Source organism: Sapajus apella, unplaced genomic scaffold, assembly GCF_009761245.1.
Source record: "Sapajus apella isolate SASKATOON/1434 unplaced genomic scaffold, GSC_monkey_1.0 scaffold6, whole genome shotgun sequence".
NCBI lineage: Eukaryota > Metazoa > Chordata > Mammalia > Primates > Cebidae > Sapajus > Sapajus apella.
Window position 1 is genome coordinate 6,755,402 of NW_022436946.1, and position 12,546 is coordinate 6,767,947.

The window sequence follows — 12,546 nt, forward strand, 5'->3', positions numbered from 1 at the left end:
AAAAAAAAAAAAAAAAAACTATTTTATTTGGGATGATTTTGGTGGGAAAAGACAGTTATAGTTACCCAGGACATTTTTTCATGTTTACACTAAACATTATTAGACTTTAAAAGTAGATTTTAAAAAACTGATACTGTCTTTTTTAAAAAAACTCTAAAATTGATGTAAAAGATTCCAAATCTATGCAGAAGAATAGAGAAAAGTACTTTCTATGCAAATATTCCTTTCAAATGATTTGTCTGATGGAAATCAACTGTGAGTTAAATATAACGAGACTCTTTAATGTCACTAAAATACCTAAAGTTTAAGAATTAAACTTTAGGCCTTCATGGAGAAATAAAAAAATAAAAGAAAGAGAGAGAGAATTAAACGAATCCTTTCAAAGTGTTCTATTTCTCTTAAGATGGACGATGTTTGAGATTTTTTTTTTTTGCCTTTGAAACTTCATTGCCAATATCAGTCTTCAACACGAGTACCAAATACCGAAAACAGTGATAACTGTGTATTTGCTATTATGAAGTTAGTAAAATAAGACTATCAAATCATGCACTTATTTCTGATTAGTTATCACAAATAGTTTAAAGAAAAACATAACTTGTGCAACAGGCTTACATGAGACTAGAGTCTCAAATAAAACTAATATAAAAGCAGGCATAAAATTAGAGGCCTTATCTAATCACACTTTGTAAGGGATCAATCCCTTATTTATGCAAATATTTTTCAAATGGATATTACCCTTCTCCCTCCACCAAATTACAAATAGCAATTTCAAATCAAAAGAAAGTCAAGAAAAAGTAACATTGAGATATATAAAGAGGAAACCGTGAAAGAGGAGAATTGTGGCCCATCTTAAATTCTCCAGAATTTAAGAAATTCTCCTCCCTGTGTACTGATTTAAAAAAGAGAATCACACCTTTTCTTTAAAGCTGTCCAGAATTATCCATTAAAATTAATCCCTTGGTTTTTTTTGATACTCCCATATTTTCCTTTTACTTTTTGTCATTGCATTAAATATGTATGGAATTATGATAATTTATTTAGTCTGTTTCCTCCTTTGGATGAAAAGGTCTTAAACAGACTTTATCTTAATTATTAAATTCCCTAAAGCACATGGAACATAGGGCCTTGCAGGAAACAGATTCACTAAGAAGGAAGAATGCCACCATGATTATTTTATCTGTATTATGTTGCTTTTATAAAAATGCTATTCACTTGTAAGTTTCTTCTTCATAAAACTGTATGAACTAATTTATAAGCTAAACCTTGTATCTGTAAGAAGGAAGGAAGGTCTGTCTACCTCTAAGAATGAAGAAATTTAAAATGGAAAATCTCTCATTACTAGCATTCTGTTTTAATTAGATAAAAGAAATCTTCAGTACACAAATCCATTATTATTTTGGGAAGTATTCTCTGAATACAGTAAGTGTTTTCAAAAAACATTTCCCTCTTGTTATTTAGCCTGTCTGAGCACTGAATTCCTATTGCAAAATGAGTAATAGTAGTATCTGCCTCACAGGGATATTGTGTAAATTAAGTGGGAGCATATATGGAAAGTAACTAGCATCAGGGCTGGGACAGTGAGATGGTTTAGAGATAGCACTACCTTTTCCCTGGTTATTTGGAGGGTGATTAAAGGTAACGGTTTATTTTAGGAAAGCCACAATGATTAAAATTTATTTAGTGAAACCAATTCCCTGCCCATCCTCCCATCATTGTCATTAAAATAAGAAGCACTTTCCTGCTGGAAGTCTTCACAAACTGATACAGTATCATACCAAATTACAGTACCCCAACAAATACTCCATGTACAGGTTACACATGTGAAAGTGCTTTTGGAAACAGCAAACTGCCATGGCAATGTAAATTATTCGTACTGTATGCCCCTGTTATGTTTGTATTTCATTTCGTTAGTAATTTGAAAAAAGTTCTGTATACCTTATTTATTTAAAATGTATGTTCACATGTTTATTACACTGTAAACTCTTTCAGAAGCACAATATTTAATATAATTTTGTTAGCGTCACAGCATCTGGTTCAGGAACACATTTCACAAGCACTCCATAATAAAATTTGTGAATAATTTCAAAGTGCTGTAAGATCTATTTATATGAAAAACAACATATGTAAATATCATTGCCTTGAATGTTTTGTGCAAAAAAGTAGAGCATAGACAAAAGTAAATATGGATTAAATGATATAGTTAATTTTCTTCTCACTGAGCCTACATAAGCTTTAATTAGAAAAACAACTAAGATTTTTGAAAAGTATATCAGTTCATTCTATAAACTTTAAGTGCAGTGCATAAACAGAAAATGCTGTAACTTGCATTTACCTGTTTTTTAGCAGAGCTGTGAGGCTCTCGGAATTCAGTTGCTGCATTAAGGCCTCTCTCAATGTTGGAAGCATGGAAAGCACTGTAATATAAACAAAAAAATAAAAAAAAGTCACATGTGATATGACTGCCCTCACTAAGAAATGCACACTGTTTTAGGCTATATGTTAGGGATAGCAACTAGCAAAAGTCCAAAGGGAATGTCAGGGCTAGACAATTCAAATTATTATTATTATTATTATTATTATCATTACAAGTCTATTATATACTAACAAATCATTTTTCTGCTTATGTAATATAACAAAATCATATAAACATTATGATCACAACAACATAAGTACACAGAGAAGAAAGAATAGAAACCATTATTCTCAGATTTTAATAGTGGTGGTCTTTGAGCCATAGATTATGAATAATTCCTTTTTTTTCTTCTTTTCCTTACTCTCCCAATTTTTTACAATAAGTGTTTACTTCTGATATAATGACAATGGTCAAAAACATTTTTAAATTCAGCTATACTTTTTGCTTCATTTTTCATTTCTAATTTTTAAAAAGTTGATTTATTAAATACTACAAAGCAATAAACATTTATTATAACCTAGACAAAATTGTACTGGGTTAGGAAGTAAGAGTTGCTGAGTTTTAGTTTTGTTAGTGGGTATTATTTGTTACTGTTTATTGTAAATGTTTACTGTTTGTAATACCATGAAGCAATAAACATTTATTATAACAGATAAAAGTACACTGGGTTAGAAACTAAGAGCTGCTGAGTTTTAGTTTTAGTTTTGTCAGTGGCTGTTGTTTGTTATTGTTTGTTACTTACAGGAATAATGTGAAGATGAAATGAGACTGGCAATCTATGGGGAAAAAACTTCACCTGATTTTTGGGAGTTAGTTTATTTACGGCTCTAGATGTGGAATAAGAAACGCTGGATAATAAGAATCTGTCATGCGATTAGAGAAAAAAAAGAAATGAAGGAATACACACATAAAAATGTAAAATGAGTTTCTAAGCCCTAAATAAGTAATGATAACAAAATGAAAAAATATCAAGACCACCACATTTTTTTTGAGACAGAATCTCACACTGTCATCCAGGTTGGAGTGCAGTGGTATAATCATGGCTCACTGAAGCCTTGACCTCCTGGGCTCAAGTGATCCTCCTGCCTCAGATTCCCGTGTAACTAGAACTAGAGGCATGTGCCTCCATGTCCAGCTAATTTTTTAAATTTTTTATACAGATGAGGTCTCACTATGTTGCCCAAGCTGGTCTTGAACTGCTGGGCGCAAGCAATCCTCCCACCTTGGCCTCCCAAAGTGCTGGGATTACAGGTGTGAGATTACAGCAATACAGGGATTACAGCAATCCTCCCACCTTGGCCTCCCAAAGTGCTGGGATCACAGCCATCACACCTGGCTATGAACACCACATTTTAAAAGGGAAAACATCTTGGGTAAGAAAACAAGTTATATTTACCCCAAAGCACTCATTTTTTTCCAGTACATCAATTACTTCTTATCCAAAATAGAAATTTAATCATATTATTTGTAACCCCATTATCAAAGCTCATGTTATGCATTGTACAAAAAATGCTGAATGTGCAGAAAACTAATTTGGGAGGTTTTCACTGAACCTATATTTTGGCTCTTAGAGATCAAATATTTTACTTTTAATTGCCTATAGTTAGCTGTTTGTTCATCCTAGGGTTGTGTCATGGAAATGTGTGACCTCTATCTTTTGCTGGGAGAGCACAGTTAACTGACAACCCCAGCTGCCACTCCTCTGGATCCATCATCATGTCTGCACTACTCCCAGCCAATGACACTGTTTGGATGGCGACATTTCTGCAGACCCATTTCTGCAGGTCTCCTTTACCAGAAACTTTGGCTCGCAGACTCCTCATTGGTCTCCCAACGCTTTCTTAGAACTGCGCTGTAGTCTGAGACTCTCGTTGCCTAATCTTCCTTCCTTCCTTTTTTTTCTCCCTTCAAAGTATCAGACCTGCACTGTGGCTTCCCTTGCCTCCTTCTGCCTCCCTTCCCCTTTATTCTTTACAGGCATATCTACTAGCAGATCTCTTGTACATCTAATCCCATCCTAGCATCTGCTTCCCAGGGGGCCCAAACTGAAACAAAGGTCCATGTCAAACTGAGACACATTTTAAGACCCCAGCAGCTACATTTTACTATTTTTTGAAAATTCAAGTAATAACCAGAAATAGACCATTTTCTAAAAATTTGTTAAAATGTTCCAGGCACTGCCATTACATTGAATGCTGAATGTCAATTTAAATAATTTTGTAACTTTAAAAAAGTTATCATTTACTGAGTATTTATTATATGTCAAGCGCTTTACAGGCATTATCTCATCACGGCCTCACAAAACATTTATGAAGTGACTTTTATGATGTTCATTTTATGCTCAGAATTGTCATTATATATAGTATTTATGATTACTATTTGCTTTGTAGAATGCAGGTATTTTCTGGGTATTACTACTTCAAATATTAAAAATCATACTCCAGTTGTACTTTTGGATGTGCCTCTTACCCTTCTTAATCTCAGCCTCAAGTAAAATGAGGGAAGTCAACTAATAATAAAGGCCTTTAACTCTAAAAAAATTCTACTTTTAAAATTAAATAAGGAGAACATACCTTTATAAATTCTTCCTAAATTAATTGTTCTTGAAAGAAATGTTAGAGAAATGAGTAAGCTTTAAACAATAAAAAGGAAAGACAGGCTTGGCATAGATTTGAGAACTAGAAGAGTTATGCCAGTCAGAGCACACTGTTCTTTTCAAATATGGGCAGGCTGATTTTGTGATGGCATTCTCCCAGGGTTATGTTTCCAGCTCTGGAGGTTAAATTATTGCCATTAATTAACATTGCCTGAGGGTATACTATTGTGGGAGACTCATAGGCCTACAGTTGCCTACAGTAAATTTAATAAATGTAATCACTCTTTCCTATGGCCAATAGGGCCAGTGGGATCAAGCCTACTTCTGCAGCCTTGTTTCTTGTCACAGCCATTGTTCATTCTGCTCTAGCTACATGGCCTTTTTGCTGTGTCCTGAATGTACCAAGCTTGTTCCCATCTCAGGCATTTCACATTGCTCCGTCCATTGTAACATTTGGTTTCTGCTCCAATGCTACCTAAAAGAAACCTGACTCTACTGATCCCTGTCTTAAAGAATGTCTCAGCCCTCACATGGCTTTATGCTCCATATGGCAGCCATCACGGCCTAAAGTTACTTATTTGTTATCATCTTTTTCTCTCACTAGAATATAAACTCCAAAGGTCAGGGATTTTTTGTTGTTGTTGTTCACCTCCTGCTTCCCCAGTCCTGGATACAAGTATTTGCTGAATGAATAACCAAAATGAATGAACTGATTTTTAAAATTCATATTAAAATGACATAATTCAGTTAAATCATTCAAATCCTTGCTAGATTTATCATTCTTTCTTTGCCTTTTCCTCTAAATTTGATCCTGGTGATATGCAAATTAATACAAACCATCAAACAACTTTACACATGTAAAAATATTTCTCTGACTTACCTGTCATATTGCAAGTCCTCTGGTTACTTTCAAAATGATATTGTCGTCGTGCTTGGGCAATGTATTCCGCAGCCTCCCTTTCCTGTATTTCTCTGATTTTCTTCTGTCCATATTTCCCCAGAATATATACTCCTAAAATCAGTTTAAAAAAAAACTACTATATTAATTAGAGTACCAAAAATTCTATACAGTGTTTTTAACCTACTTTATCCAATTATAAGTCTTACATTGGTAGACAGCTAAAATTACATTTTAAACCTAAATAAAGAATTTGTAAGACTAGCCCAAAGAAAAGGAGACCAGCATTTTAACAGCCAATGACAGAGGAAATGATGGGCACATAAGGACTAGGTCTGAAGAAGGGAAAGGAATTAAATCTAAAAAGCCTGGTAGTGCCTTTACTAATAGACTAGAGATATTCTAAATGTCCAGCAATGGAGAATTGTTTAAATAAATGATGGTCTAGCCATACAGTGAACTCTTATGCAGCTATTAAAAACCACATTGCTAAACAGTTAATGACTCAAGGAAATATCCACATTACATTTTTAGGTGATAAAATACAATCCCAGAAGTTTTACTTTTTTTAATGGAAAAGATAGAGAAAAATAGGTGAGTTTTAATTTCTAAAATATAATAAACGATGATCATTGCTTAATGGTGGGATAACAGGTAATTTTGTCCTTGATATTTTCTTTAATAAACACAAAATGCTTTTTAAAAATATAAGATAAAATTTTTAAAAGGAACAATGAAAGAAAGGTAGGTAGTCAGGCAGACATCTATTTATCCATCCATGTGTTAGAAAAATCTCTTTTGAGGAAATGAGAGAAAATACAAGTCTCTCATCTAAAAATTAGTAACTTATTTAGAAAAAAAGAGGGAAGAGGGTACAGAAACTCTTAAATTGTAACACTACAGAATAAGAATACAGGTGGTGTCATGTGGCCTGTAACTGAACACATTTCAGCATAGACAGTATGATATAAATGTATACATTTTGGTCTCTATTTGAGGGGCAGTGAGTTCTCCTAACTGGGAATGTGAACATTCCACAGTGGTTAGTTAGCCATAGTTGATCAAAAGCCACATTCCAAGGCTTAAGCTCTTCAGCTATGTCGCTTACCAGCACCAAATATCTTTTAATTAGCATATGAATATCAGGAATGGATTTTCATAGATTAAATTAATGGTTTTCAAGATGCTGGACTAGCTAAAACATTTTGGTAATATTGATATGAACTAGAATGTGTATGAATCAGCAAGTCCTTCACCTTTAGGAACTGTTTACTTCGCTTGGGATCCTTAGCTGCTAGTTCAAAGGATTCTTAGTCAACTGAGTTAACCAGGTAGCCAACTGAATCCTACAGCTAGAATACTGTTGCATTTTCTTCAGGGATATCTTTTATAATCAGTTCTGTGGTAGCATGAAACAAGGACAGAACACTGGGACTCCAATAAGCTTACGGAACAGGTTGTGTTACTTTGAATCTCTGTTTGCCAGTAGATGTTTTTAAGTGTGCCAGAACTTGGTTTCATTATAACCTGGCAGCAACGTTGCAAGGAAATAACTAATAACTAACGCTCACCTACCTCCAATGTCTATAGCCTACAGTATCTACTAAAAATAACCTAAGGATTGTGCATGACTTAAGTAATTAGATTTGGCTGTTCCAGATAGAAAGTGGGTAGCCCTCCAGGAACTACAAAGCAAACATATCCTGAATATCCAGAATTATTTTCATTAATACAGGCGTTATAGGTGAACAGATAAGATATTACATACTCTTAAAAATAATAGTTTGGTAAAAGGATATGTGCTAAAAACAATTAGAACTACAGTATGATTGCCGTTGCTATGTTTATATGCAAATTAATGTTTTATAACCAAGCTTAAAGAAGAAATGAGAGTTCACATAAGTGACTTCATGGCTACCTTTCCTGTACTCCTTTCTAAATAAACTTGATGATAGTGCTACAATACCAACAAAGGAAACTGACTTACATTTCACAAAGTTACTCTATGACAGGCATCTCTGACGTAATAGATCTGAAGGAATTGTTTGTATCTTATTTGCACAACAGCTTACTGAAAGTTACATGTAAAATGATTATTTCTCATATTATATTGTAAAATCAAACACTAAGATGACACTTTTAGTACAGCTAAGAATTTTTTTATTGAATAATAGTAAATTTGATTGGTATGTTTCCCTGGGGAAAAGGTCCATTGCTTTAATTAGAATCTCAGCGAATCTGATGAATTTTTTAAGGAATTGTTATTTAATATGTTTCAGCATAGGTGGTATGAAATAAATGTGTGCATTTTGGTCCGTATCTGAGGGGCAGTCAGTTTTCCTCACTGAGAATGTGAACATTACACAGTGGTTAGTGAGCCACACTTTGATACTCTAACTAAACTAAAAAAGAAAATGAATTATTATGGGTTGAATTGTGTTTCCCCCAAATTCATTTGTTGAAGTCCCAACACCTCAGAATGTGACCTTATTTGGAAAAAGAATCTTTACAGCGGTAATCAAGTTAAAATGTAACACCACAGAATAAGAATATAGGTGGTGTCATGTGGCCTGTAACTGAAATGTGTTCAGTTACATTAAGGTGGGTCCTAATTCAGTAAGACTGTTGTCATTATAAAAGCAAACTTGGGCATCGACAATTGCAGAGGAAAGACAAAGCAAAAACAGAGGAGATGGCCATCTATGAGCCATGGTGAGAGGGTTGGAATAGATTCTTCCCTTATACTCTGCAGAAGGAGCCAACCCAAGATCGAATTTGATCTTGGACTTCTAAATTTCAGAATTGTAAGATAATATATTTCTGTTGCTTAAGCTGCCCATTTTGTGGTACTTTAAAATCAGGCTAAAATCACACAATCCATTTTTTTTTTTTTTTTTTTTTGAGTTTAGCACTGAACTAAGTTCTTTTACAAGGTCTAATTCATCCAGGCTCTTATACTCCAAATTCATAAATTCTGATTTTGTCAGATTTGTCCCCCTAGAAAAATAAGAATGAGGGAGATAATTTATTAGCTAAAATATGGAGCTCAGGGCTATCTATATATTTGACTGGCAGCCTAGCCTGGAAAACAGGAGATATTGACGGTTCTATTATCAAGTAGTTAGGTGAGTTTTGAGAAAGTCCCTTCCTCTCTGTGTCTAAATTTCTTCATCTAAATTTCTTCATTCATAAAATGAAAGACTGGGATTATATGAGCTTTAATGTTTCTTTTGTAGCTATGACTTTATGTATTAACAATGATAACATTTACTAAATACCTTAAAAAATAAATGTCAAATGTTTTGAGTTTTCCTTTAATAACATTACCGGTAAAATAAGACTTCTAATCTTTCTACAATTCAATTGTTTTACAACTATCTCTTAGTCTTCTCTTTCTGGATGAAAATCCCTACAATGCAACTATTTTACAAGGTTAACAATTTCAAAAAGAGTTTGAAAATAACCTATTAACATTGTTCCCAATCCAACAGATCACCAAATCCTACTACAGTATTCTATTTCAAACATATTTTCTAAATCTTGCTAATTATCTACAACTTCTTTATCACTGTCTTCATTTAGATCCTAAAAATTAATGCTCTTGAACTGGATAAACAATTCCCTAACTCTTCTGTTTCTGGTCACAAACCTGTTTAATCCATCTTATATATGCAAAGTGATTTTCTAAAACATAAATCTGATTATGTCACTCATGTTTTTAGAATCCTTCCATCATTTCTGAATGTGGTCTCCTTGTTCCACTTACATCAGAATTACTTGGGACAATTAAAAATGTAGCCTTTAAGGACACTCCTTGAAAATGTCTCCAAATGTCTCATCTTGTATGATCCGGCATCCCCAGTCCACAGACTCTGACTGGGACTTAGTCAGAGCTCAATAAATATTTGCTGAATTAAGGAATTCTTGAATTGCACTCTAAAGCTAAACAATCAGAATCTGGAATAAAGAATCCTATGTTTTCTTAAGCTCCTTCCGTGATTTTTTTTTTATCCATACTAAACTCTTGGAAGCATCAATACAAAGGATAATGTCCAAATTACGTAGAATGAATTCATAAGGAAGGCCCTTCACAATCTGTACTCTAGCTACTTTTCCAAGTTCATCTTTTGCCACTTGTTACTTGCATAGCCATAGTGAAATAGAGTTTCATTCATAAAAAGCAATGTTGCTGAACCTCTTGAATGGCTCTTTTTCCTGCTGTGTCCTTTCCCCTTTGCTAGCTTTACAACTTAAGTAGAAATTCTTTCTTATGAAGCTTTGCCTGACATCTTCATGCTTTCGTCTCATCTACGCTCCCACAACACCTTGCTCTATTTTTGTACTATACTATCATACTGCTTTTGTTTACTTCCATTTCTGTACCATGAGTTCAGTCAGGAACTGTCTTATTCCTTTGATTTCCAGAACCTAGTACAGTGAGAATATGCACTTACTCTCATTCAAATGTTTGTTTAATGACAGAATCAATGAATGAATGAAAAATGTGAAGAGGCCAGAGATTACAGGATTTAAGTTATAAATCCAAGTCAACGTTCTGAGTCTTTTAGGAACCAGCAAGTTAATACATATGAATCTGGTTGCTCTCTGTTTTCCAACACTTTTTTCCAGTGCGATGGTTGTGGCATGGGCACCCCTGGTGTCAAGACCATTTCAGGGAATCTATAAAATCAAACCGTTTTTGTAATAATACTAAAATATTATTTACCTTTTTCATTCTTATTATCTTATAAGGATACAGTGGAGTAATTTAGAGGCTACATGATGTGTGATACTACAACTGATAGCATGTAGAAAGAAAATCCAGTTTTCTTCAATTACAACATTAAAGAGATTTGCAAAATGTAAAATAATATACTCATTAATTTTTTGAAAATTTTATTTATGTTAATATGTTATGTTTATTATTTTAAAATGAATCAATATTTAATTAATTTTTAATTTAATTAATTAATATTAATTTTTTTCATTTTAATTTAGAATATGATAACTATGAATAGATAATAAAATTCAGAAAGCTCTTTAGGGTCCTTAATTTTTCAGACTGTAAAGGAGACCTTAGATCAAAAAGTTTGGGAGCCACTGCTCTAGTCTTTTCACAAACTGGTCAAATTATGCTGGGCTAGTGGCTCATGCCTGTAAATTCCAGTGCTTTAGGAGGCTGAGGCAGGATGATTGCTTAAGACCAGGAGTTCAAGACTAGTCTGAGCAACATAATGAGACCCCTGTTTCTACAAAATAATTAAAAAATTAGCCAGATATGATGGTGCACACCTGTAGTCCTAGCTACTTGGGAGGCTAAGGTGGGAGGATCACCTGAGTGAGGAAAGTGTGAAGATGTCAGGCAAATCTTCCTAAGGAAGCATTTCTACTTGAATTACGTTGTAAAGCTAGCAAAGGAGAAATTGAGGATTCAGTGAGCTATGATCACACCATTGCCTTCTACTTGGGTAAGAGATCAAGATCCTGTCTGAAAACAAACACACACACACACACACACCAAACCCCCAAAACTGGTCAAATTATACAAACTGGTGTAAACCAGTTAGTCACCCATCCAAAATTCATGGAAACAGAAATTGTTACTTAAGAAGGCCTGCTACTCAAGGTTTTACTTACTTTTCCCCCCAACTATTGAATGGCCAAACTTCTCTAAGCATACCTGTTGATATAGTATCCAGCATGCAAGCCTGTCAAAATGTGTCTCTTCTTCCATGAAATTCTTCCTGATTTTTGACAGCTGCATGTGCTACTTGCCAGTGTGATCTGTACAGTATTTCCTCACCTCTCTTGTTTTTCTATATCTTAATTACATGTATGCTTGTTTTCCTTCCTATCAGACCATAAAGGCCATGAAGGCACAGTGAGATAATGTGGAAAGAAAATGTGCTTTGGGGTCTAACACACCTGGTTTTGAATTCCAGTTTCCCTTTCACTAATTCTGAGACCCGGCGCAAGTATTTGAAATGCTTAGGGCTCTTGTTGCCACATTTTTGAATGGGAATAATAATCATTGCTTTCTTGTCATCCTGCCTAATTAAAAGCTTAGCACAATGTCCAGCATAAAATGGGCACCCAATAAATAGTAGCTATTACTATTAAAAATCTGTAAATCTTGTATTTCCATTCATATTACCTTCAGCACTACAGGCACTTAACAAATATTGCTTAGGTTAATTAAAATCTAACATATTGCAGAGCTTTCTCCCTGAAGCAGAAAGAATATGAGACTCAAACAAATACCAACCAGGGTCATCTATTCTTCCTTTCTTTTCAGACTGACTCCTTTCAGTAGGATTATTTACGCTTTCTATCCGTCTGAGCTTCTTTTTTTGCATTCCTCTTATTCTTCAACTATAAAGCTCTTGTTAGATTTTTTTTTTAAAACTATAAGTATCTTTTAAGTATTCTCTTTTGCTTCCCCTGTGATTATTTCTAATTTACCACTAGGTTGTTCCATAAGCTGAAGGAGTATTCCTTCTGAGATTTCTAAAGCAATAGTTTTCCTTCCTTCAGTAGAGGCAAAAATATTTTATTTGTATTACTTCAATCACATATATATGTTTAGCTTTTTTTTTTTTTTTTTTTTTTTGAGACGGAGTTTCGCTCTTGTTGCCCAGA

At 33.9% G+C, this 12,546-nt stretch overlaps 1 protein-coding gene across 1 annotated transcript in view; it reads right to left on the reverse strand.

Moving 5' to 3' along the window:
- Positions 1-12,546, reverse strand: part of PEX3 (peroxisomal biogenesis factor 3) — a 36,579-nt gene that overhangs the window by 22,268 nt on the left and 1,765 nt on the right. The window contains exons 2-3 of the mRNA XM_032274583.1: positions 5,890-6,021; positions 2,333-2,414 (exon numbers count right to left, since the gene is read on the reverse strand). Coding sequence (XP_032130474.1) covers positions 2,333-2,414; positions 5,890-6,021 — 214 coding nt within the window. The remainder of the gene's footprint in view (positions 1-2,332; positions 2,415-5,889; positions 6,022-12,546) is intronic.